Source organism: Sus scrofa, chromosome 4, assembly GCF_054392235.1.
Source record: "Sus scrofa isolate SSC_HxYL_T2T_F1_AM1 chromosome 4, Sscrofa_HxYL_maternal_Yorkshire_Landrace_v2.0, whole genome shotgun sequence".
Classification (NCBI taxonomy): Eukaryota; Metazoa; Chordata; class Mammalia; order Artiodactyla; family Suidae; genus Sus; species Sus scrofa.
This window is the reverse complement of record NC_139386.1, coordinates 111,900,974-111,928,335: the sequence shown is the minus strand read 5'-3', so window position 1 is coordinate 111,928,335 and position 27,362 is coordinate 111,900,974. Positions and strand designations below refer to the sequence as shown.

The 27,362-nt window shown below is 38.0% G+C and overlaps 1 protein-coding gene across 2 annotated transcripts in view; it reads right to left on the bottom strand.

The window, feature by feature from the left end:
• The window catches only part of PTPN22 (protein tyrosine phosphatase non-receptor type 22), a 66,096-nt gene that overhangs the window by 10,809 nt on the left and 27,925 nt on the right, over positions 1-27,362 (bottom strand). The window contains exons 11-19 of one of the 2 annotated variants that reach the window (XM_021090719.2): positions 25,144-25,230; positions 15,156-15,232; positions 14,190-15,004; positions 11,187-11,270; positions 10,929-11,038; positions 9,050-9,077; positions 4,350-4,433; positions 3,998-4,113; positions 1,233-1,263 (exon numbers count right to left, since the gene is read on the bottom strand). In XM_021090719.2, the coding sequence (XP_020946378.1) occupies positions 1,233-1,263; positions 3,998-4,113; positions 4,350-4,433; positions 9,050-9,077; positions 10,929-11,038; positions 11,187-11,270; positions 14,190-15,004; positions 15,156-15,232; positions 25,144-25,230 (1,432 nt within the window). Of the gene's footprint in view, positions 1-1,232; positions 1,264-3,997; positions 4,114-4,349; positions 4,434-9,049; positions 9,078-10,928; positions 11,039-11,186; positions 11,271-14,189; positions 15,008-15,155; positions 15,233-25,143; positions 25,231-27,362 lie in introns of both variants that reach the window. The other variant, XM_021090718.2, reaches the window with a different exon arrangement.

Below are 27,362 nucleotides of genomic sequence, written 5' to 3'. Positions count from 1 at the left end.
GTTTTCTCAGCGCTCTTTCTCCCTCCCTACAATACCAGGAGAATACCAAGTATCTATTTGGTCCTTGATGATTAACCCAGGAGCTCAAGTTTATAAAAAATATATCACCATGTTTTATATTCTGTGTAATTGTAAATAGGATTTCTGAGATAATCAGTTTCCCACAGTTTCAGGAGTTGAGTTTTGTTTTCTGTGCAATATAGGAAAACCAGTAAGCAACAGACTTTTATTGCTAATAATACTTGGTAAAAATGGAAATGTGTCAATACTTGGCTTATTTCACTAAACCAACACATTTGTTTCACAATATGCTTCGCCGTGACTACTTTCAAAGAAAATACATCTGAGGTTAGGCTGCTGGGAATTTTAAATAATACTCCTGTATGACAGCATCTTAGAATGGGTAGGAAGTGCCACATATCATATGATTATTCCTGTCTATCAAACAAACTTTCCTTCCCCTTACTCCCTACTGAATATTAGCATTGTGGAGCCTAGCACAGTGTAAAGCTTGGGGGTAACTGTTCTGATACATAGGACCCTAGTGAGGCTCTGTTTAGAAATAAGAGTGTTAATTTTTTTCAGAGTGGTTATATAAGGAAAAATTACATAATTGTGAAAGTGGCATGGTATTTTCTTTTTAGGGCCGTACCTGCAGCATATGGAAGTTCCCAGACTAAGGGTTTAATTGGAGCCGCAGCTGCCAGTCTGTGCCAGAGCCACAGCAATGCCAGATCTGAGCTGCATCTGCAACCTACACCACAGCTCACGGCAATGCCAGATCCTTAACCCACCGAGCAAGGCCAGGAATCGAACTCATATCCTCATGGATACTAGTCAGAATCATTTCCGCTAAGCCACAACAGGAACTCTTATATTCTAAAAACAAGTGAAAAAGGAGTTCCCTGATGGCTCAGCAGGTTAAGGATCTGGCATTGTCACTGCTGCGGCTTGGGTTACTGCTGTGGCATGGGTTCAATCCCTGGCCCAGGATTTCCGAATGCCAGAGGTGCCACCAAAAACAAACAAACCTTGAGAACTTTGTCTAGATACTCATGTTGCAACAGAAGAAAGGGTGGGGGAAAAAATGTAATTGTAATGTATACATGTAAGGATAACCTGACCCCCTTGCTGTACAGTGGGAAATAAAAAAAATTATAAAAAAAAAAGAAAATTAAAAAAAAAAACAACAAACCAACAAAAACAAGTGAAAATAAGTAAAAGAAACTTACTCTTTTTCATGTTTCGCAAAATTTTCAAACTCTACAAAAACGAAGAAAAGGAATAAGTTAGTTTTTTTCCCTGTGAAATCCAAACTAATCAACTCGAGATATGGACTTCAGTCAAAAGGATTCCTTGCTTTCAAAATGACTATCCAAATGCACAAAATTATTCTTCTATCTTTCCATTCGAATTTTTTCAATTCAGTGCAAAGTCTCCACTTGACTTCATCTTGCTATTTTCCCCACCCATATCAGAATCATACTGTGTATTTAGAAATAGTGCTATGTTGTCTCAGGGGGAAAGACGGTGTTCCTACGTCTCTTCTTTATGAGGAACCATTCCAGGGCCCACAAGGGTTCCTGAAGATAGCTATGATACAGTGCCGTTCCTATGTTAGCCAAAAAAAATTGCCGGTCATTTTCTGTACTCAGTTTCCTGAGGTTCACGCCTCCTGTGAACCACATTACTCTCTGCTCCCTCCTTTCAGCAAACCCAGGTCTTCTGCCTCCTTTAGGATAGAGGCGCTAACTTAGCTCTTCCAGGAACCTGCCCAGATTGATTCTTTTCTTCACATTTCCTCAGGATGTACATTTTCAATGGGTTTCATGGTATTTTGTTTTTTATAATTTTCATGTTGTTTCTCATACAGGTGCTCTAGTTGAAGAAATTAACTGTACTCTTTTCAAGGGCATGTCTATGTCCTTTATGACATTTCTGTTTTCCTAACTGCTTAACAGAAAGGTGATTTTCTATATGAGATACTTCATAAATTATTTTTTTGAAATATTTTATTTAGATTTTTAAATATAGATTATTTATCATTCAAAATATCCTAGTAAAAATGTTCCCATCCTTGTTCTCCATCTATCTAGTTTCTAACCCTCCCCCTGCAGGTAACCATTGTCGTTAGTTTTTTATGTATCTTTCCAGAGTTACTCAGGAATATATAATATAATATAGGTCCTAGTTTTACCCTTTTAAACAAAAGTTAAGAAAATATCTAAAAACATATTGAGAGAGTCCTCATTCTTTTTTTAGCCGTATACAATTCTGCTGTTTCATATGCCATGATTTATGGTTTATTTAATCTGTTCCCAATTGTCTGCCCTTATAAATGAAGACTTAATGAATAACCAAGTATATATTTCATTTAATGCTGTAAGCAAGTGTATTTGTAGGATAAATTCCTAGAAGTGGAATTGTCGGGTCCAAAGATATTTGCATTTGTAATTTTGATGATATTGCTAACTTGTCCTCTGTGGAAGTTAAACTACTTGACGTTCGCACCAACAGTGCAAGAGTGTGCTTATTTTCCCATCGCCTGCCTAAGAGAGAGTGGTCAGGGTGGAATATGCCATTCTAAAACATGAAAAACAGTGTGTCACTGGGGTTTTAATTTGTATGTCTCTTACTATGGTGGGGCTCAACACATCAAATGTTTAAAGGGCAGATCATGAACGTTTACTTATCTTTGAACTATCAGATCCTATATTTTTGCTCGTTTTTTCTTTTAAGATTATTATTTTCTATGAATTTCTAAGAGCTCTTTATATATTAAAGAAATATGAAATATTAAAGAAATAAAGGAGTTTCCACTGTGGCACAACAGGTTAAGGATCCAGCATTGCCACAGCTGTGGTATAGGTAGCTGTGTGGCTTGGATTTGATCCCTAGCCCTGGAACTTCCATATGCCATAGGTGTGGGCCAAAAAAAAAAAAAAAAAAAGAAATATAGTCCTTTGACTGTGATGCCAATGTAGATTTCTTTTTTTCCCAATTTGTTTTTTATCTTTTGATTTTCAAGGTTGTTTTTGTTTTTGTTTTTGTTTTGGTTTGGTTTGGTTTGGTTTTTTTGCTTTGTTTTGCCATGCAGAAATTTTGCTTTATTTAGCTGAACTTGTAAATCTCTCTTCCTATGGCTTCTGGATTTTGAGTCATAGTTATAAAGGTCATTCCTACTCCCAGGTTGTAAAATAATCTTTCCAAGTTTTTTTTTTTTTTTTAGTATTTTGATGGGTTAGTTTTTTGTTGTTTCTAGTTTTTTAAAATATTTAAATATTTTCTCCATCTAGAATATATCCTGGATATATTCTAGAATATAGCTGTGAGGTATGGATCCTACTTTTTTTCCCTCTAGGTGGTTTCCAGTTCATCAACAACAACGATGAAAACATCCACCTTTATCCACTATTTGAAAGGCTCCCTTCATCATATACTAAATTCCTACATATATTTGGATCTACTTCTGAACTTTTCTTTCTGCTCTGTTGGTAGGAGTTTCTTTTCATACACCAATATCATGCCATTTTAACTACTGAGGCTTCACAGTATTTTAACATCTGGTAACATCTCCTTTCATTGCTTTTACTCTTTTTCTGTTTGGCTGTTTACTGGCCTTTTTTTTTCCCGGCTGTGCCTGTGGCATGCAGAAGTTCCCAAGCCAGGGATCAAACCTGTGCCATAGCCGTAACAATGCCAGGTCACACGAGGCCACCAGGAAACTCCTTGGCTATTCTTGTTCTTTTTTTCCTGCATCTGAACTTTGGAATCAGTTTGTCTAGTTTCAGGAGGAAAGAGTTTATCATCTTATTGAGCATGCTTTATGATTTTTTTTATTTTTAGTTTCCCTCCATTAATTTTGATTGTTGTGAGGTCAACAATCAATATGGTGAAGATACTTAGTCTAATTTTTCATCTTAATGCTGGCAGCCCTGGGGACACTTTAAATAATGAAAAGCCTCTGGCATGTTTCCATAAACCCCTATCTCTTTACCTTACTCCTTGTGAAACTTTTTCCAGGAGTCTTCAGTGTCTGTTTTGAAGATGTTGAATTTTCCATGGTATTAGAACAGCTCGTAGAATAAGTCTCTATAGATTTAGCCTGCATACCTTTAAAAAAAGGGGGGAGGTTGTTGCTTTCAGATTATATATAGGTATATATTCAGTAATTCTTAGCTTGACTTTTTATGCATTATTTTTACAATATATTATGCGTTTTTAAAATGTATTATTTTAATCTTATTTAATCATTCTTTGTACCTTTTCCACTTAGGTCCTACTTTATTGTTCACCTTTTAACAGTCTCATTTTCTATAACTTTTTTGAAAGAGAGCACTGCCACTTACAATCCTCATCAGCAACAATGAAGGACTCTAAGGTTCTTTCTGGCAGTGGAGGTGGTGGAGAAGAAGAACGATCTTGGTATAGATCTATGAAAAGAAGAGAGTATACAACAAAGCAAAAAAAAAAAATCATCAATGAAAAGTCACAAGTCAAGATCCCTTTTTGGTTTTGTACAACGTTTCCAATTTTTCAATGTTAATCCACAACAACCCCCCGAAAATATTATCTGAACAATGATTTGGAGCTTCAAGAACTCAGTTATCTTAGCTTTTCACTCGGTGTTATACTCCATCACAAACTTGTCATTCACTTACGAAAGTATTCTTCCAAAGAAATTGAACCTGAATTTAGTCAAAATCCTAGTTCTCACTACAATTTTACAGAGAATCCTGGGGCTAGAGGAACATGTTAAATAAAACCATGAGGATGCAAACAGACAAATCCAGAATGTTAGCCTTCTTAAGGACAAAAGGCCCATTATTGCCAACAAGTAAATGACATGATAAATATAAAAAAGGACAACTGGGAGTTTCCGTCGTGGCTCAGTGGTTAACGAATCCGACTAGGAACCATGAGGTTGTGGGTTCAATCCCTGGCCTTGCTCAGTGGGTTAAGGATCCAGCGTCGCCGTGAGCTGTGATGTAGGTTGCAGACTCGGCTCAGATCCCGTGTTGCTGTGGCTGTGGTGTAGGCTAGTGGCTATGGCTCCGATTTCGACACCTAGCCTGGGAACCTCCATATGCCACAGGAGCGACCCAAGAAATGGCAAAAAAGACAAAAAATTAAAAAAAAATAAAATAAAAAGGAGAACTGTTACAAACTTTAAAAGGGAAACATATAAACCAAATAAATACAAAGGGTAGACTTTGTTGGAATCCAGCTTCAAATAAGCAAACTGTGAAAAGATGTTTGAGACAATTTGAGAAAACTGGACACTTTGGATATTGGATAATACTAAGGAATTATTACTGATTTTATTAGTGTGATTAATGCCATTACGGTAGGTTTAAACTGTATGTTTGAAATTTTCTACAATAAAGGATTTTAAATAATGGAGCTATTTTCCTACAATGTAAATCCTAAAGACACAAATGGTATTCTATTGACAGAGGCTTCTTTTTTTTTTTTTTTTAGCTTTTTTAAAAATTATTACTCAAATGAATTTATCACCTCTGTAGTTATATAATAATCATAACAATCCAATTTCACAGGATTTCCATCCCATAACTCAAGAACATCCCCCCACCCGCCCAAACTGTCTCCTCCAGAGACCATAAGTTTTTCAATGTCTGTGAGTCAACATCTATTCTGCAAAGAAGTTCAGTCTGTCCTTTTTTCATATTCCACATGTCAGTGAAAGCATTTGATGTTGGTATCTCATTGTATGGCTGACTTCACTTAGCATGATAATTTCTAGGTCCATCCATGTTGCTAAAAATGCTGGTATTTTGTTCATTTTAACGGCTGAGTAATATTCCATTGTGTATATATATGTACCACATCTTCTTGATCCACTCCTGGACAGATCCACTCCTTATTACACAATGCCAAGTATGATTATAAACTTTACTAATGCCTTTTGAAAATGAATATGTGGTTAACTGCTAGAGTCTTATCTACCTTTGGTCATTGGGCTTTTTTAGGTCTTAGGACTTATCTACAAAGCAAGTTCTCTTGTTTATTCCTTAAATGCTGGGTAATATGCAAAAGTAAACTACTAACATTTCTAACACTTAATACAGTAACTGGCAGATAGTAGGCATTTAATAAATATTTGATAACTACTTGCAAGTAGCTTATTATCTTCCGATTTGCTTTTAGGAAATATTATGAAAACGATAACTTTCAGGGAATGATAATCCTGCCAAATACCTTCCTAAAATACCGTTTTCTTAATATTCCCCCAATGAAGACCCTACAGTACTTATTACTGAATTAAATCTAAAATTTTCTGCCTAGTTTGTGTGTGATAAAATACATAATGCCATTAATGACATTTAGTACGTTCACAATTATGGGCCATCACTGCTCTCTGATTCCAAAATATTTTAATCATCTTGCAAAGAAACTCCACACTCATTTAGTGGTCACTCTCCATTCCTCCCAGATAAGACTGGCAACCACAAATCTGCTCTCTCTATATATGTTTTCCTGTTCTGGATATCTCATCTCCCTAGCTTTTAAGTCCTTCAAATTTATTTTCCATAGTCCCTAAAAGAGAAGCTCTATTACAATTAAATTAACCTACTTACCAATTCTCTGTACCCATCATGCTTATATTTATCTCCTGATCTCTGCTCCTGGAATTCCCTATATCTATATTCTTTTTTTTTTTTTTTTTTTTTTTTTTTTTTTGTCTTTTTGCTATTTCTTTGGGCCACTCCCGTGGCATATGGAGGTTCCCAGGCTAGGGGTCGAATCGAAGCTGTAGCCACTGGCCTACGCCAGAGCCACAGCAACGCGGGATCCGAGCCGCGTCTGCAACCTACACCACAGCTCACGGCAACGCCGGATCATTAACCCACTGAGCAAGGGCAGGGACTGAACCCGCAACCTCATGGTTCCTAGTCGGATTCGTTAACCACTGCGCCACGACGGGAACTCCTCTATCTATATTCTTAAATTTATTTCTGCTACTCAGTGAAGCCTTTGCCATCCACTCCAATGCTACCTTCCTTTTTTCCAAATTCCTGGCAATTATAGTCAGTGCCACATAGACTATCACTTAGAGTATTAATTTGTCTACCCAATTTGAATACATATGTAAGTATTAGGCAGTGCCCTTTCTCATATATCTTGCCTATTCTAACATCACATAAGGCACACAGAACTTGCTTAGGAAATATTTATTTTATAATTACCTAATAAAATTTTTAAAAGAAAAATAACCTAATAAAAGTTATGATAGGTAGCATTTAATGAGAGCTTATTATCTGACAACCACTGTCCGCTGTGCTAAAAATAAAAGCTTTATATGCATTATCTCAATCCCCACAAAAATCCTCTTAGAAGGAAAATTCTATTATTCTCATTTTACAAATGAGAAAAATCGATAAAGTATATAATTTAATCAAGGCCATACATTTTAATAATTACTGGTAGTCTAGGGATTTGAATTAAAGTCTACCTTACTCCAGAGATCATGCTTTTCTTTCTTTCTTTTTTTAAATGGCCGCACCTGTGGCATATGGAGGTTCCCAGGCCAGAGACTGAATCCAAGCTGCAGTTGTATCAACCCCAGATTCTTTAACCCACTATGCTGGGCCGAGGATGGAGCCCACGCCTCTACAGCAACCCAAACACCTGCAGTCAGATTCTTAATCCACTGTGCCACAGCGGGAACTCCAAAGCCCATGCTTTTTAACCTCCATGTTATACTACCTATGTATTTGAATAATATGTTAATATGAATAAATATGCTAAGGGCAGGCAACTACTACCTGTTACAGTGTATATAAAACACCTATCAGTGCTCAATAAATGTTTGCTGTTGATGTTGTTATTCAATGTCTAAAATATAGAAAAGGACTGGAGAAGCAAAGGCAAATTAAAGACCTAAGTGGGAGTTCCCGTCGTGGCACAGCAGTTAACAAACCTGACTAGTATCCATGAGGACGCAAGTTCACTCCTTGGCCTTGCTCAGTGGGTTAAGGATCCAGCGTTGCTGTGAGCTGTGGTGTAGGTCGCAGACACAGCTTGGATCCCATGTTGCTGTGGCTCTGGCGTAGGCCAGTAGCTTCAGTTCTGATTCGACCCCTAGCCTAGGAACCTCCATATACTGTGGGTGCGGCCCTAAAAAGCCAAAAGAAAAGCCCGGAGTTCCCATAGCGGCTCAGTGGAAATGAATCTGACTGGGAACCATGAGGTTTTGCGTTGGATCCCTGGCCTCGATCAGTGGGTTAAGGATCTGGCGTTGGCGTGAGCTGTGGTGTAGGTCACAGATGTGGCTCAGATCCCATGTTGTTGTGGCTCTGGTGCAGGCTGGCAGCAACAGCTCCGATTAGACCCCTAGCCTGGGAACCTCCATATGCTGCAGGTAGGGCCCTAAAAAGACAGAAGACAAAAAAAAAGAAAAAAGAAAAAGAAAAGAAAAGACCTAAGTAGCCAGAAATAACTTTTTAGAATTGACGATGATAAAACCAATAAAATGTAACTGCTGCAAAGCTTTAAGAGATTGTATCATTTTTGGTTTTTCTTTAAGGATTATATACCAAGGAGCAGAATTCTAAAATCCTGTCTTCCCCTTACCCCTAACAATACAAACTACTAGCCCAAGAAAACAAGAGATCAATCAATAAACAGTGGAAGCTAGTATGGAAACCATGTCACCGCCTGAAGTAAATTACAATAAACTTAATGAGCCAATGAGCCATTTTTACAGCACAAGTTCTTAGGGGATAAATGTCATCTAAAGCCAAAGGAGAAGTTCCCATTGTGGCGCAGTGGAAACAAATCCAACTAGTATCCGTGAGGATGTGGGTTCAATTCCCAGCCTCGCTGCTCAGTGGGTTGAGGACCTGGCGTTGCCGTGAGCTGTGATACAGGTCGCAGACGAGGCTCGGATCCCCCGTTGCTGTGGCTGTGGTGCAGGCCGGCAGCTATAGTTCCAATCTAACCCCTAGCCTGGAAACTTCTGTATGCCGAAGATGTGGCCCTAAAAAGCAAAAAATAAAATAAAATAAAGCCAAGGGAAATTTTTTACCTGAGTTGGGACTCTGGAGTTTAATACTCTGGAAAGAAAAAAGAAATTCAAAGTGAAAGAAGAATATGTACACAAATTTACACACTCAAAGCACTAAATAGCATTTTTGAAATTATACTTCACATACCAATAGAATAGTTGTGAAACATTAACCTTATTTTTCCTGATTTATAAATGTGCTGAACTGTGAAGAATCATCCACTCTTAGAGTGATTTTTATATATCACAGCAATTGGTCCTAAACTGATCCTTTTTATACTTATTTCCTTCCTACCCAGAACATTTCTCTGAAAATTTAATTTGAGGTAAGGCTGCTACAATTGAAGGTACTTCATGCCACTGGAGAAGTAGTGATTGTTCTTTATCTGGGAGTTGTTAAGATAAAAACCATTAGCAATAATAATAACAGCTACTAGTAAATTAAAAGTGTAATTTAAAAGGTAGAGAGTATTTGCCTACCAGCAATGCAATTGCAGGCATATTCAAATATTTTAATTATTTTTCCGATCTCTGAAATTTTAAAATAATTGGTTCATAGAATTATATACAAACACAGATTATTGAAAGTGTAGGTTTCTCTTCTAGAAGCAGGAAACATAATTCCAAAGGTTTATCTTAAATAATATAGACATCTGTCATTTAAAAAAATTACTCTCTGTAATATGTTATCACAGCTAATATGACACAGCTTACCAAATAACCACTATGAACAAGCACCCTACTTACGAAACATTTACACCAGAGCCACAGCAATGCCAGATCTGAGCCACATCTGTGACCTACACCACAGCTCAGGGCAATGCTGGATCCTTAACCCATTGAGCAAGGCCAGGGATTGAACCCACATCCTCATGGATACTAGTTGGGTTTGTTAACTGCTAAGCCATGACAGGAACTCCATGAAACATTTATTTTTTCCTCACTGTCCTTCAGGAATAAGGTCAAATGTTTCTTTCCTCTTTTACTAAGTCTTCCTTGATCACTTCCAATCCGAAGGGATCTCTCACACTTTCAAAGCTCTTATCTTTCATGTGGCACTGATCATAGTTGCCTTGTTATAATAAATACAACAATAAAGACTTGTGTACACAGGCTATATCTCCACTGCTAAAGTATAAGTTTCTTAAAGGGAATAATTGTGTCTTATACATCTGTTTATCCCCCACATCCTCTAGCATATTTTTATATTTTTTTAATTTTAATTTTTTATTGACATATAGTTGATTTATTATGTTGCGTTAATTTCTGCTGTACAGCAAAGTGATCCAGTTACACATATATATTCATTCTTTTTATATTAACTTTAATATAAAAATTTTACTGTAGTTGATTTATGAAGTTCTACCAATTTCTGCTGTATAGCAAAGTGACCCAGTTATACATTTATGCATTCTTTTTCTCACATTTACCCTCCATCCTGTTCTATCACAAGTGATTGGATATAGTTCCTTGTGTATATTCTTCTCCATTGTGGTTTATCTCAGGATATCACATATAATTCCCTGTTATATAGGAGGACCCTGCTGTTTAGCACATTGTTTTAGAAGTAGTATCTGTTTAATATTAAGTATCTGCTTAACATTTTTTTTTTTTTTGTCTTTTTGCCTTTTCCTGAGCCACAGGAGCACTGGATCCAAGCCGAATCTGCAACCTACACCACAGCTCACGGCAATGCCAGATCCTTAACCCACTGAGCAAGGCCAGGGATCGAACCCACAACCTCATGGTTCTTAGTCGGATTCATTAACCACTTTGCCATGACAGGAACTCCTGCTTAACATTTATTAAGTGTTAAAAATATAAGAACTAGGACTATAGTCTGTTGAATTCAGGGAGCAGAGTCAGAAAAGTTATTGACCTTGTTTAATCTAAATCTTACCAGGTCATCAGAATTCTTAGATTCAGATGTTCCACTACATTCTAGTGATGCTCCAGTTTTTACCTTCACAGTGGAAGATACAGATTTGGGGCCACTAAGTGGTAATTCTCCTGGGAAAAAAAGTAAATATGGTTCAGTTCTTAGGAGTGTTATAATTTTAGAGAGCAAGGGTTTCTCAGCAAAAGCACACAGAACATTGAAAGGGGCTGAGAAGTAATCTAATTAATCCACTGTTGCACTTAACTGAACTGTACTCACCAGTTTCCTCGACCACAATAAAAGACTCGGGTGTCCGTTCAGGAAGTGGAGGGGGAATTTCATCATCTATCCTTGGAGAATTTGCTGTCCAAAATGTCAGAAACATAATCACAAATTTTGAACATTTTATATTCTTTTATCTTTGGTGGGGGAGGAGGGGCACGACCACAGCATGCAGAAGTTCTCAGGCCAGTTCATGCCACAGGAGTAACCCTAGCCACAGCAGTAAAAATGCCAGGTCCTTGGGAGTTCCTGTCATGGCACAGTGGTTAACGAATCCGACTAGGAACCTTGCGTTGCGGGTTCGGTCCCTGCCCTTGCTCAGTGGTTAAGGATCCAGGCGTTGCCGTGAACTGTGGTGTAGGTTGCAGACTCGGCTTGGATCCCGAGTTGCTGTGGCTCTGGCGTAGGCCGGTGGCTACAGCTCGGATTAGACCCCTAGCCTGGGAACCTCCATATGCCACAGGAGCAGCTCAAGAAAAAGGCAAAAAGCCAAAAAAAAAAAAAAAAATTTTAAAAAAATTGCCAGATCCTTAACCCACTAGACCACTAGGAAATTCAAAAAAAATTTATATTCTAATCTTGATAGAAATTATATCAAATATCACTAAAATATTTAAGCTATTTGGGTTTTTCTGTTTTTTGTTTTTGCTTTTTAGGGCCGCACCTGCCACATATGGAGGTTCCCAGCCTAGGGGTCTAATCGGAGCCGTAGCTGCTGGCCTATGCCACAGCTCACAGCAACACCAGATCCTTAACCCATTGAACCTGCAACCTCATGGTTCCTAGTCGGAGTCATTAACCACTGAGCCATGATGGGAACTCCTAAGCTGGTATCTGTTAACTCAAGGAAAAGGTAAAATAAATTCTCTTATCCTAAGTTGGAAACTTAAGAGGTTTTTGATTCTTCTTCAAAATTCATTGTTTCTTTTAAAGTCCAAAGGTGTTTTGATCAAGTCATTGAGCATCAGTTAATATAATGTAAAATGTTACATCAATTTAGGAAGCTTTGGACTGTTTTCTGCATAACTCTTGCCTTTTGTTTTACATAGAATATACAATACAGAATCAAAAAGCCCACTGACATGCCAGATTCAATTATAGACTAAAATCATACAGATTTTAGTATTTCTTCTTCAAACTTATAGAATAAAGAATAGGAGTATTTTTCCTTTTTACAAAGCAATGGTATGATGGGGTTTTCTATATTTCTATAGAAATATTCAGAATTTATATAGAAAAATTTAAATGTTATTATAAGAAGCTACCACCAGATGGCACACATGTCAGTGCTGCTACAATCCTTGATGCTAAGGATTCATTTTCTAATGTTGATGCTCTGAGTTTAAGGTATTATGAGTATCCAGAAAAATAAAATTTCTTTATAAAACAACATCAAAGTATATAAATAATCAAAGAAGGCACTAGATCCATATAAAATATTCTCATAGAAGGAGTTCCTGCTGTGGCACAACAGGATCAGAGGTGTCTTGAGAGTGCTGGGATGGCATGTCAAGCAGTTTTGATCCCTGGCCCCAGCACAGTGGGTTAAGGATCCAGTGTTGTCACAGCTGTGGCTTAGGTCACAACTTGCAGCTTGGATGCCATCCATATGCCACAGGCCAGCTGAAAAAATATATATTTTTTTTAAATAACAAAGCTATACATCTACACATCTATTGAGAAACTGTACAGTAAATAATGTTACAGAGAAAAGGCTTTCTCTGCTTCCTATCAGGGGAATGTTCTTTATCATTTTCTGATGATCTACCTATAAGAGTTAAACTTACTTTTTGCTTTCCTTCATCTTCTCCACATCAAACTGTTATAATTATCTAACAGAATGTATAGTTGTACTTTCAAACCACTCAGTAAAATGAAACAATATGTACAATATGAAAAAATCCAGAATTACAAAAGAGGGAGTTCTGGTCATGGCTCAGCCATTAATGAACACAGCTAGTATCCACGAGGATGTTAGTTGATCCCTGGCCCCGATCAGTGGATTAAGGATCCTGTGTTGCCGTGAGCTGTGGTGTAGGTCACAGATGTGGCTCGGATCTGGCGTGGCTGTGGCTGTGGTGTAGGCCGGCAGCAAGAGCTCCGATTAGACCCCTAGCCTGGGGACTTCCATATGCTGTGGGTGCGGCCCTAGAAAAGAGAAAAAAAAAAAGGCTTATGCAAGATTAAAATCCCATACAGAATACTGAACACATATCCTTGATTATGAAGTTATTACAAAAGGACCAGAGGAAATCAGATTCTTATCTTCCAACTCCTACAGGAAGAGAATTCAATTCTTAGCAATCTATTCAATTAAGTATAGCCACACGATTCTCCAACAAAAATTCTTAGTGACCATGTGGTGCTGTTGATAAAAATCTTCTCTGATGTTCTTCTGGAAGTTTCTTCTGCATGCTAGGGATAAACTGTGGATTTTGACAGATACTTCTAGGACCGAGGTTTGCTGTGTTTAGAAGCACTCTTGCTGGCATAGGTCTTATACCAGATCTGACTGCCTCCACGGCTGCTTGTTACATGGAATATTACATATTTGTTATTGTTATGTTCAATTTATCATCAACATACTCCTGGAATTTATTTCTTTCAAGAGGTCAAAAAGAAGGAGTTCCCGTGGATGGCGCAGTAAACACGAATCCGACTAGGAATCATGAGGTTGCAGGTTCGACCCCTGTCCTCAAACAGTGAGTCAAGCATCAGGCATTGCCGTGAGTTGTGGTGTAGGTCAAAGACATGACTCAGATCCAGCGTTGCTGTGGCTGTGGTGTAGGTTTGCAGCCGTAGCTCCGATTCAACCCCTAGTCTGGGAACTTCCACATGCCTTGGGTGCAGCCCTAAAAATCAAAAAACAAACAAACAAACAAACAAGGACAAAAAGAAGAAGGAAGCAGAGAAGGACAAGGGGGAGGATGAGCTGAAACCAAATCTTATAGAAATGAGGTCAAATCTAAGATGCCACACAAACGTTATAAAATAACTTACCTATTACTGCTGTCTCTTGGTTCAGGGGCATAGGAAAATTGGTTGGAGGATTCAGTGCTAAAGAATCACGTGAATTGTTATATGGAAGGAAAGTTGTCGAGGATTTTGGCGGAGAAGAACAAGGTAGAATAGTTTCATCTTGCTTTTCAGGTAAATCAAGAGACATCTTAGAACCAGCACTACTTGGGGACAAGGATGAAAAATTAGAATCTTCTGCTAAAGACATGTAAGAATGTACATTCAATGCACCAGAGTCACACTGCTTGGCCTCAGAGACATTACACACTTGATGCTTGGAGTCGTACGGCAGTGAATAATTCAGTTCCGCTGAAGAAACATGCTTCATTTTTTGAGCCTGCTCAACACAAGAATTGTGTGCTTGAGATTCCAAATAGAAATTTTCCCTGATGTTGAATTTTCTGGTGTCTCTCTCTTGTATCAATTCAAAGGGAGTTGATTTGGTCCGCATTATTGGTTCCTTTAAATTAGAATATCTTCCAGCTGCATTAACGGGTTTAGAGTTAGGACATGCTCCAAACAAAATGGAGCTCAAGTCCAAACTCTGATGCTTCTGAAGAGGCTCCCCAACTATTGGAAATGCCTTAGTCTCCCATTTCATGGTTGTGTCAGCATTTTTGTTACAACCACAATTCAGCTCCAAAAATTCTAAAGAACTGCTCTGTTTAGCAGGGTGCATAACTAGCCCTTCCTTTTCACTAATTTCAGAAGTCCTGAAGTCAAAGGAAGAAGCTTCTGCACTTTTCACCCTTATCCTTCTTTTGCTCTGTTGGTCCATCACTTTTGCTTCTTGTATGCTGCTGAAACAAAAAGAAAGTACTGATGATATCATATCCCCAAAAGGCCTCTTCTCTTATCCTCTTCTCAGCATCACAATGAAGCTAGAAGCATGAGATGTACCTCTCAGACCCAATTAGAGAACATTTAGATGTATAAAATTATACTCACCTTTTTGGTAAATTAGGAGAATAAAAGCCTGCTTCTATATTGGGATTTTGCTGAGAATCTGAATACTTTGCTGGAATCTTCAAGAGAAGTGAGAGATTGTTTTTTAGTGAAACACTGTCAATAAGAGATTTTAACAATCATAAAGCTGAGAAGGTATTTTTCAGAAAATATAACAATTTAAAACAATTAATAAAAGACTCAGATGAGTTTCCAGGGTTTTTTTGTTTTTTGTTTTTTGTTTTTTGCTGCCCTGTGGCATATGGAATTCCTGGGCCAGGGGTCAGATCCAAGCCACATTTGCAACCTATAGTACAGCTGTGGCGACACTGGACCCTATAACCCACTGCGGTGGGCTGGGAATTGAACCTGCGTCCTGGCACTGCAGAGACACCGCCAATCCCAATGCACCACAGCAAAACCTCTGAGTTCCCCAAATACTGAGCCCAGCAAGGACTTGTTCACATACTGAGATCAAAGGATCAGAACGAAATTAGGGAGGATTTACTTATAGTATCATCTTTTCATATGCAGGAGTGTTAAAGTGTAAAATACTTTATTTAAAATATAACTTCATTCTCCGGAATACTTTTACTTCCAGAAATTTCATCATTCCAACCCTTTATAAGTCCTCTTACTTATCTTGTTCTACCCTTTTCTTCCTTACTATGCTCTAGCTATACTGATTTTCTTGCCATTCCTTAAACATATCAAACTCATTTCCAATTCAAGGCTTCTACTTTTACTACCCACTCTGATTGAAATACTTTTGCTCTATGTTTTGCATGGCTGGCTCCTTCTAAGTAACTATTCTCTACTTAAAAGCCACCTACATAAGGAAACCGTCTCTGACCACACAACCTAAAATCACATTCCCACACACTTGCCCACTCTCGATATTTATTTTCTTCATAGAAATGATCACATTATGAAGTCTGTTACTGTAGCTCATAGAATCCAAGGCATCATCAACTGTAAAATATGTCCTGCCTTTGGGGATGTTTAAATATTTTTTTAAAGTTAGTAATTATAAGATTCTACCTATAATGGGTTTAATTGTGACTCTCAAAAAGATGTTGAAATCTAACCCCTGATATCTGTGAATATGAAGTTATTTGGAAACAGGGTCTTTGAAGATGTGATTAATGAAGATGAGGTCATATTGGATTAGGGTAAGCCCTAATGCAATGACTTGTGTCCTTCCAAGGAGAAAAAACAGAGACTCAGAGACAAACAGGGAGAATGTAGTGTGATGATGCAGGAAGAGACTAGAGTAATGTATCTGCAAGCAAAAGAACATCAAAGATGGCTGGCAAGGAGTTTGTTCTGGCTCAGTGGTTAACGAACCGACTAGGATCCATGAGGATGTGGGTTTGATCCTTAGGCTCACTCAGTGGGTTAAGGATCTGACATTGCTGTGAGCTATGGTGTAGGCTGCAGATGTGGCTCGGATCCTGAGTTGCTGTGGCTGTGGCTGTGGCCAGCAGCTGTAGCTCTGATTGGACCCTTAACCTGGGAACTTCCATATGCCATGGCTTGGCCCTAAAAAGCAAAAAAAAAAAAAAAAAAGATTATTTCCCTAGAGCTATGCATGATGAACTGTGAGAAAATTAATTTGTCATTTTAAACCCTCCTCAGTTTGTCGTACTTGTAACAGCAGGCCTAGTAAACTGATACAGAGACTTTAATACCCCACTTTCAATAATGGATAGAAAAATCAGAAGATCAATAAGTAAAGAGAGGAAAGACATGAATAAACATGTAAACCAATTAGAATAAACACTTATAGAACATTCCACCAAACAACACAAATGTTCTTCTCAAACATATATGGAACAGGCTCCAGGATGGACCATATGTTAGGCCACAAAACAAGGTGTAATAAATTTTCAAAGGATAGAAATCATATAATATATCTTTTCCAATCACTAGAAATCAATAACAGAAGGAAAACTGAAACATTCACAATTACGTGTTAATTAAACCCTCTTAAACAATGAATAGGCCGAAGAACAATTTATAATAGAAATTAGAAATACTTAGAAACGAATGGAAATATATCACACCAAAATTCATGGGATATAGTGAAAGCCGTGCTCAGAAGTAAATGTATAGCTGCAAATGCCTACATCGAAAAAGAAGATCTCAAATCAATAATTTAACTTTATTCCTTAAGGAATTAAAAAAAGAGCAAACTAAACCCAAAGCCAGCAGAAGGAAGGAAATGCTAAAGATTAAAGCATAGGAGTTCCCTGGTGGCTTAGCACATTAAGGATCGTGCATTGTCATTGCTTACTGCCAAGGGGCAAATTTGGTTCCCGGCCTAGGAACTTTTGTATAGTGTAGATGCAGCCAATAAAAACAATAATAATAATAATAATAATGATGATAAATTAGAGCAGAGATAATTGAAATAGAGACAAAGAAAACAATGGAGAAAATCAACAAAACCAAAATTTGATCCTTTGCAGGGATCAGTAAAATTCATAAAACCTTTATCTAAGTTGACCAAAGAAATAAGAAAGACAAAAATTGCTAAAATCTCAAATTACAGAAGTAGAAGTACATAACCTAGATTAAATAGACAAATTCCTAGAAACATGTGATCAGCCAAAACTGATTCAAGAAGAAATGGATCTACAACTATTAAGTAGACTGAATCAGTATTCAAATGTTTTCCCAAGAAAGGAGGCCTTAACCTAGATTAAATGGACAAATTCCTAGAAATATGTGATCAGCCAAAACTGATTCAGGAAGAAATGGACCTACAACTAGTAAGTAGACTGAATCAGTAATCAAATGTTTTCCCAAGAAAGGAGGGCTTGGGACCAGATGGCTTCATTGGTGAGTTCTAGCAAACATTTAATAAAGAATTAATACTGGGAGTTCCCGTCGTGGCGCAGTGGTTAACGAATCCGACTAGGAACCATGAGGTTGCGGGTTCGGTCCCTGCCCTTGCTCAGTGGGTTAACGATCCAGCGTTGCCGTGAGCTGTGGTGTAGGTTGCAGACGCGGCTCGGATCCCGCGTTGCTGTGGCTCTGGCGTAGGCCGGTGGCTACAGCTCCGATTCAACCCCGAGCCTGGGAACCTCCATGTGCCGCGGGAGCGGCCCAAGAAATAACAACAACAACAACAAAAAAAAGACAAAAAAAGATTAAAAAAAAAAAAAGAATTAATACTAATCCTGCATAAACTCTTCTTAAAAATTGAATAGGCGGGAATACCAAGTCATTCATTCTATGAGGCCAGCATTTTCCTGTTACCAAAGCTAGACAAAGACTATACAAGAAAAAGAAAACTACAAACAAATATTCTTTATGAATATTGATGCAGATGTCCTCAATAAAATACTAGTAAACTCTATTTAACATACTAAAAGGATTATACACCAGGACCAAGTGGAATTTAGTTCCAGAATGCAAGAATGATTCAGCATACAAAAATCATTCAATGGAAGACACCACAGTAATAAAATTAAGGGGAAGAAACCCACATGAACATATCGATTGATGCAGAAAAAATTTTTTGACAAATTCAGGATAAAAGCACTAAATAAACTGGGAATGTAAGGGAACTTTCTCAACATGATAAGGGCCATATATGAAAAACCCATAACAATTATCATACTCAATGGTGAAAGACCAAAAGCTTTTCTCCTAAGATGAAGAATAAGACAAGTATGCCAAATTTTGACACTTCTAGTCAACATAATACTGGAAGTTCTAAGCCTGAGAGATCAGTTAAGAAAAAACAAATAAAGGGCATCAAATTGGGAAAGGAGGAAATAAAATTATCTTCATTTGCAGATGACATGATTTGATATGTTGAAAGATTATACAAACAATAGTAGAGCTTGTAAATTAATACAGCAAAATTGCAGAATATTAAACCAACACACAGAGACAAGTTGCATTTCTATACATTATCAATAAACAATCTGAGAAGAGAATTAAGACAATTCTATTTATATTAGCATCAATATATATATTTTATAACATATATATATTATATATATATATAAGGAATAAATTTAACCAAGGAAGTGAAAGACTTATATACTGAAAACTGTAAAACATTGCTTACAAATTAAATGAAACAAATAAATGAAGAGATATTCCATGTTCATGAAGTGGAAGACATAATATGTTACAGTAATGATATTTTCCAAAGTGACCTATAGATTCAATGCAATTCCTATCAAAATCTCAATGGTGCTTTTGCAAAAAAAGAAAACTTCATCTTAAAATTCATGCAGAATCTCAAGGGACCATGAATGGCCAAAACAATCTTGAAAAAGAAGAGCAAACTTGGAGGACACACACATTCTTATTTCAGAAGGTCCTACAAAGCTACAATAATAAAATAGTATAGTACTGGCACAGGACAGCCATATAGGCCAATAAAATAAAATAGAGATCCCAACAATAAACTCACATATGTGAGCACTTGATTTTCAATGAGACTGCCAAGAGCATTCAATGGAGAAAAGACAGTCTTTTCAACAAATGGTGCTGGGAAAACTGGGCATACACATGTAAATGAATGAAGTAGGATCCTTACCTTACAGTATATACAAAAATTAACTCAAAAAGCATCAAATACCTAAATATAAGAGCTAAAACTAAAATTCTTAGAAGAAAACACAAAGCTTCATGATACTGGATTTGGCAACAATTTCCTGGATGTGACACCAAAAGCACCAGCAATAAAAGAAAAAATAGACAAATTGGATTTTATGAAAATTAAAAACTTTCATACATCAAAGTGCCCAATCAAAAGCATTAAAGGGAAATACACAGAAAAGGAGACAACATTTTCAAACCACGTATCTAATAAGAGATTAATTTCCAAAATATAGGGTGAAATTTTAAAACTCAACAACAACCAACTAAAAATGGGCAAAAGTCTTAAATAGATATTTTTCCAAAAATGATATACAAATGGCTGATGAGCATGTGAAAATATGCTTACCATCACTAATTAGGAAAATGCGAAAGAGGACCACAATGAACTATTACTTTACACCCATCAGGGTGGCTACTATCTAAAAACAAACAAAAACAGAGCATAACAAGCACTGGTGAAACACCTAGAGTAGTCAAGTTCACAGACGAAGAAGGTAGAATGGCGGTTACTAAGGGCTAGGGATAGAGAGGACTGAGGAATTACTGTTTAATGGGCATAAAGCTTCAGTTTTGCAGGATGAAAGGAGTTCTGGAAATGGATAGTGGCAATGGTTGTACAATAACACATATATACATAACATTACTAAACTATACACATAAAATTGGTTAGGGTTGTAATTTTTATGTACGTGCTACCACAATAAAGATATTGGAGAAAAAAAAAAGAGCAAAGGATTTCAGATAGACATTTGTCCAAAGAAGATACACCAATGGCACATAAAAAGATGTTCAACATCACTAATCATTAGAGAAATGCAAACCAAGGTCACGAGATACCACTTCACAAATGCAAATCAATATCCATTAGGATGGCTGTTATCCACAAAAAATCAAAAAACAAAGAAAATAGGTATTTTTTGTTACCAAGTATTAATAAGAATGTGGAGAAACCGAAACCTTTGTGCATTGCTGGTGCAGATGTAAAATTTTGCAGCCACTGTGAAAATCAGTATAGCAATACCTTAAAAGATTGAACATAGGATTACTACATAATCCAGCAATTCTACTTCTGTGTATTTACCCGTAAGAATTTACAGGAGGGACTTGAACAAATATTTGTACACCATTTTTTTTTTTTCTTTCTATCTTTTGTGTTTCCAGCGCTGCATCCACGGCATATGGAGGTACCCAAGCCGGAGGTTGAATTGGGGCTGTACCTGCCAGCCTATGCCACAGCCACAGCAATGCAGGATCCGAGCTACATCTGTGACCTACACCACAGCTCATAGCAATGCCAGATCCTTAACCCACTGAGTGAGACCAGGGATCCATGGTATCTCATGGTATCTCATGGATACTAGCAGGATTTGCTAACCACTGAGCCACAATGGGAACTCCTGTACACCAGTTTTTATAGAAGCATTATTCACAATAGCCAAAAGGTGGAAACAAAACAGTGTCCATCAACAGATGAATGAATAAACAAAACGTGGTATTACACACAATGGAATATTATATAGCCACAAAGGAGTGAAATTCCAATGCAAGTTACAAAATGGATGAAACTTGAAAACACACCACCTGAAATAAGCCAGATAAAAAGAATAAATATATGACTCCACTTTATTATGTACCTAAAATAGGCAAATTCAGAGAGACATAATTGAACCTATTAGGAGTTGGTGTACGGGGGAATGGAAAGTTTCGTTTAGAATGATGAAAATGTTCTAGAAATAACTAGGAGAGACTGGTCACATACATTGTGAAGGTACTTACTGCCACTGCACTGCACATTTCAAAATGGTTAAAATGGTCATTTTTTCCCATTGTGGTAAAATAATATGTTTTACCACAATAAAAATTATTCATGGAAAATTGTCTCCTCTTCTGTTTTCTGGTACAGATTGTTTAAAAAATTTTTTTTTCTTTATGGCCACTCCCACAGCATATGGAAGTTCCCAGGCTAGGGGTCTAACTGGAGCTGCAGCTGCCTGCCTACGCCACAGCCACAGCACTGCCAGATCCGAGCCTCATCTGCGAACTACACCACAGGGGTCAGGGATTGAACCCATGTCCTCAGGATACGGGTCAGGTTCATTACTGCTGTGCCACAATGGGAACGCCCAGATTGTGCAAAATTGATGTTAATTCTTCCTTAAACATTTGGTAGAATTCTGAAGTGAAACTATGTGGGCCTGGAGATATCTTTTTTGGAAATTTTTAAATTAAAAATTCAGTTTCTTTTATCATTATGGGGCTATTCAAATTATTTCATGTTGAGTTAAGCAGTGGTAGCTTGTTTTTTGAGAAAGTAATCCATTTTACCTAAGTGGTAAAATATATGTATGTTGAGTTGTTCATACTATATTCCTTTATTATCATTTTGATATCTGTGAAGTCTGTAAAGATATCCCCTTTTTCATTCCTGATATTGGTAATTTTTATTTTTTATCTCCCCCCCTTTTATCATTCTTCCTAGAAGTTTGCCAATTTTATTTTATTTCAAAGAACCAGATCTTGGCATTACCCTCATGGCTCAGCAGAAACGAACCTGACTAGTATCCATGAGGACGCAGTTTCGATCCTTGGCCTTGTTTAGTGGGTTCAAGATCCAGCGTTGCTGTGAGCTATGGTGTAGGTCACAGACGAGGCTCAGATCCTGTGCTGCTGTGGCTGTGGTGTAGGCTGGCGGTATAGCTCTGATTCAATCCCTAGCTTGGGAACTTCCATGTGCCGCAGGTGTGGCACTAAAAAGACAAAAACAAACAAACAAACAAACAAAAAAAACCCAGATTTTTGGTTCGGATTTTTCTCTTTTGTCTTCCTATTTTCAAACTGATTCATACTCTTTACTATCTCCTTCCTTCTGTGTTCCTTGGGTTTATTTTGTTCTTTTCCCCCCTAGATTTGTAAAGTGGGAATTCACATTATTGATTTGAGACCCTTACTGTTTTCTAATGTATGCATTTAGGGTGCCATAAACTTCCTTCTCAGCACTACTAGAACTCTGTCCAACAAATTTTGATATGTATTCATTTTTATTCTGTTCAAGGTGTTTTTTAGAAATTTCCTTTGAACTTTTCTTTTTGACTCAATGAATTATTTAGAAGAGTCTAGTTTAGTTTCCAAGTGTTTGAATCTTTTCTCGTTTTTTTTTTTTTCTGTTACTGACTTCTAGTTAGATTCCACAGTAGTCAGAGAGTACACTCTATGTGATATCAATTCTTCATATTTTTGAGATTGTTGGATGGCCCCAGAGAGGATTCATATGGCATATTTCAATCAGCACTTGAAAAAATGTATATATAGTCTAGCATTGTTGAGTGGAGTGTTCTATAAACATCAATTTTGATCCTGTTGGGTGATGATGCTGTTAAGTTCTCTTCTATTCCTGCTGATTTTCTGTCAATTGTGGAGAGGAGGGTATTGAAGTCTCCAACAATAACTGCAGATTTTTCTATCACTCCTTTAGTTCTATCAGTTTTTGCTTCACATACCAATATTTTTATTTCTCTTTTTTTTAGAACAGTACCTGAAGCATTTGGAAGCTCCCAGGCTAGGGGTTCAACTAGAGCTGGAGCTGCCAACCTACACCACAGCCACAGCAACGCCAGATCCAAGCCACATCTGCGAACTACACCACAGCTCACAGCAATGCCAGATCCTTAACCCACTGAGCAAGGCCAGGGATGGAACCCACATCCTCATGAATACTAGTTGGATTCGTTTCCACTGTGCCACAACAGAAACTCGATTAGTCAGATTCTTAATCTGCTGAGCCACAATGGGAACTTCAGATGCTTCTTTTTTTTTTTTTTTTGCTTTTTAGGGCCACACTTGCGGCATATGGAGGTTCCCAGGCTAGAGGTCGAATTGGAGCTGTAGCTGCTGGCCTACACCACAACCATGGCAATGCCAGATCCTTAACCCACTGAGCAGCGAGGCCAAGGATCAAACCTGCAACTTCATGGTTCCTAGTCGGATTCATTTCTGCTGCGCCATGATGGGAACTCTGAGAGTATTTTAGAATATACAAAGGATTTTTAGCTGAAAAAAAATATGAGATATGAGAAGTTTTCGTAGTGGCACAGTGGTTAACGAATCTGACTAGGAACCATGAGGTTGCGGGTTCGATCCCTGGCCTTGCCCAGTGGGTTAAGGATCTGGCGTTGCTGTGAGCTGTGGTGTAGGTTGCAGACGCGGCTCGGATCCTGAGTTGCCGTGGCTCTGGTGTAGGCCGGCGGCTACAGCTCCGATTGGGCCCCTAGCCTGGGAACCTCCATATGCCGCGGGAGCGGCCCAAGAAATGGCAAAAAGACCAAAAAAGAAAGAAAGAAAAAATAAAATTACAATTTGGCCAAATCATAATTGATTTCATATCTAACACTTTTTTTTTTTTTTTTTTTTTTTGGTCTTTTTGCCTTTTCTAGGGCCATTCCCATGGCATATGGAGGTTCCCAGGCTAGGGGTCCAATCGGAGCTGTAGCCGCCGGCCTACACCAGAGCCACGGCAACTCGGGATCCGGGATCCGAGCCGCGTCTGCAACCTACACCACAGCTCACGGCAATGCCAGATCCTTAACCCACTGAGCAAGGCCAGGGATCGAACCCGCAACCTCATGGTTCCTAGTCGGATTCGTTAACCACTGCGCCACGATGGGAACTCCCCAAACTGTAATTTTAAAATATCAAAGGAGTTCCTGTGATGGCTCAGCGGAAACAAATCTGACTAGAAACTGTGAGGGTGCAGGTTCGATCCCTGGCCTCGCTCAGTGGATTAAGGATCCAGCGTTGCTGTGAGTTGTGGTGTAGGTTGCCAGATTTGGCTTGGATCCTGAGTTGCTGTGGCTGTGGTGTAGGCTGGCAGCTGTAGCTGTGATTAGACCTCTAGCCTGGGAACTTCCATGTGCCATGGGTGCGGCCCTAAAAAGCAAACAAAACAAAACAAAACAAAAACCTCTCAAAATCTGATGATACATATGTAATCAAAATGAGGCTAACATGATGTGAAAAATCACATCAGTACTCAACTATCATTTCATTTCGTAATTATCCACTCTCACTTCTAACTTATCACACAACTGCTTAAAACGTGGGAACAGAATACAGGCTTGCCCTTTCGCTCACTCCTATTATTTCTAAATTCAGCTGAAAATTGTATGCAACAGGGTGACCAAGAGATTAATTTTCTAAATTAAAGCACTTCATTTACATTGTCCTTCTCCAGAGGAGATTTATAGTGCAGCCCCCTGCATACCTGACACTCCAGTTCCAGTGAGGTGACAAGTTCCAAGTTGTCCTACAACTTGACCAAAACCAAACATGACAAAAATTTTTCGACAAAAATATCAAGTTTAAAATTTACCTCTGTCCCAGCGTGTTTATCCCTGATAACATCCATCTGTCTCTTAAATAGTTCTACTACAGCGTTGTAGACCAGTTCGTACTGTTCCTGAAGCGGGCATCGAAAACCGGAACAAACAAAAACAAACAAAACACTTGATGAACTAATCACATTTCGGGAACATGAACAGCCATCCAATCTTCGTAGAGCAGACCCAAAAGGGCCATCCACATCGATTTCGTTACAGTGCCCTGTGTCTGTGTAGCCCATGTTAGACCTTGAAGCACGTTTAGGCTGCTAGAAACAGCTAAATACTTGCTCTACCTCTAGCTAATATACAAGGAAGCTGCAGCATGCTTTTTATGTTCTAATCCCACTTCCTTATTTATCTTTCTTTCCACTGTCATTCTCTAATTCTGTTTTCCTTGCTCACACTTAAAAAAATTTTATTTTACCCTGGATGCATTGTTGTTGTTGTTTTTGGTAATTCATCTCTTCAGGGAAAATACATGGTTAATGGCTACACAGACAGCTTTAATATGTATTGTTTAACATGACTCCCACATTTGATCTATAAAGTTATCCCTCTTTACAATTTGTTCAAGGTCATTCAGAAAGTAATTTCCTGGTTAGAATATGAATCTTTCGACTCTTTGTTTGGTACACTTCAATCAAGCGGCTGTTACTGTCTTAGCAAAGATACCAAAGAAGAGTAGACTGCCAAATCGAGTTTGGCAATTTGTGGTTATAAACGGATTTCACCATAGAAAAATGAGATCTCTACAATTAGAACATTTACGGGTTCTTACTGCTCCGTTTTTGCCTCTGTACCTGTGCTTAATTTTAACTCTACTTTTCATCCGGATGGGCCTATTCAGGATTATCCCTGACACTTTACATAATCGTATATAAATAAAGGATAACTTTTTCCAAAAATAATTGTAGCAAGAGAACAATACAGAGTCTATGTTACCCCAAACAGCCATTGGAACACTTTTCAATTTTTTTTAAATTTTTTTATTTTTTCCCTCTGTACAGCATGGGGATCAAGTTATTCTCACATGTATACATTTTTTTCCCCCACACTCTTCAGTGTTTTTAAGAAGAGAGAAAAATTACACAGGAAGCACTCGTCTGGTTACTGTGCAATTTCCTGGTTAGAATCGTGTCAGAAGGAAGCAGCCATCCCTGGTAAGATATTTGTTCCATAGATCAATGAAGACAGTCGTTGAAAATGCCAAAACAGGAAGGCTTACTTAAAAGTGATTCCACTCCCTTCCAATTCTTAACAGTAGGCCTGAAATGGACTTTTTCCGAGACGGGGTATGGCTTTTATTTATTGATTTGGTATTAATTTACAATTTAATATTATAGAACTGGGTCGCATACCTCCTGGAATCTTAATACATTTACATGGATCAGCCTTTTAGTCTGACAGCACTAAACCAGCCAATATCATTTGACCTACACTTTCCTCTCTACAGGTTGAATATAGAAAACACCTACTGTCAACGCATTAAAAAGAATTCTTTTTTTTCCACTAGCTATTAGTGGAAAACCTGTGTGGGCCAAACAATATTATAATTGCTCTTCATTTTTTCCCCTTGATTCACAACTTCTAGATGAAAATATCTGAACTGCCACTGTCAATTGTTTTATTTCTAAACCTATGTGCAAGTTCATTTGTAAGTGCCTTAAATACTTCAGGGTCTTGCTGGTTAAGCACTAAAAAGTACTTCTAACAAATTTTGCAAAGTGTCTGTTACCTATTAAACAGTAAGAAATGAAGGAATGAATGGGTGAATGCTAAGCTCTATCTTAAAGAAGGAGACCATTTAGAAATATAGTTAAATTATTGGTACAGAAATGTGGGAGGAATTAATATCATAGAAAGGGAGAGACCTGGGCTAGGAATGTTTTACCTAGGAGGTGGAATGTGAGCTGGAGAAAAGAAAAGGGAAAGAACTTTTTTTTTTCCCCCGCTTTTTATGGCCACATCTGTGGCATATGGAAGTTCCCAGGCTAGGTGTCCAATTGGAGCTGCAGCTGCAGGCCTGCACCACAGCCGCAGCAACGCGGGATCCAAGCCATGTTTGTGACCTACACCACAGATCACAGCAATGCTGGATCCTTAACCCACTGAGCAAGACCAAGGATCAAACCCACATCCTCCTGGATACTAGTCTGGTTCGTTACCGCTGCGCCACCACAGGAACTCCCGGGGAAGAACATTTTTAATG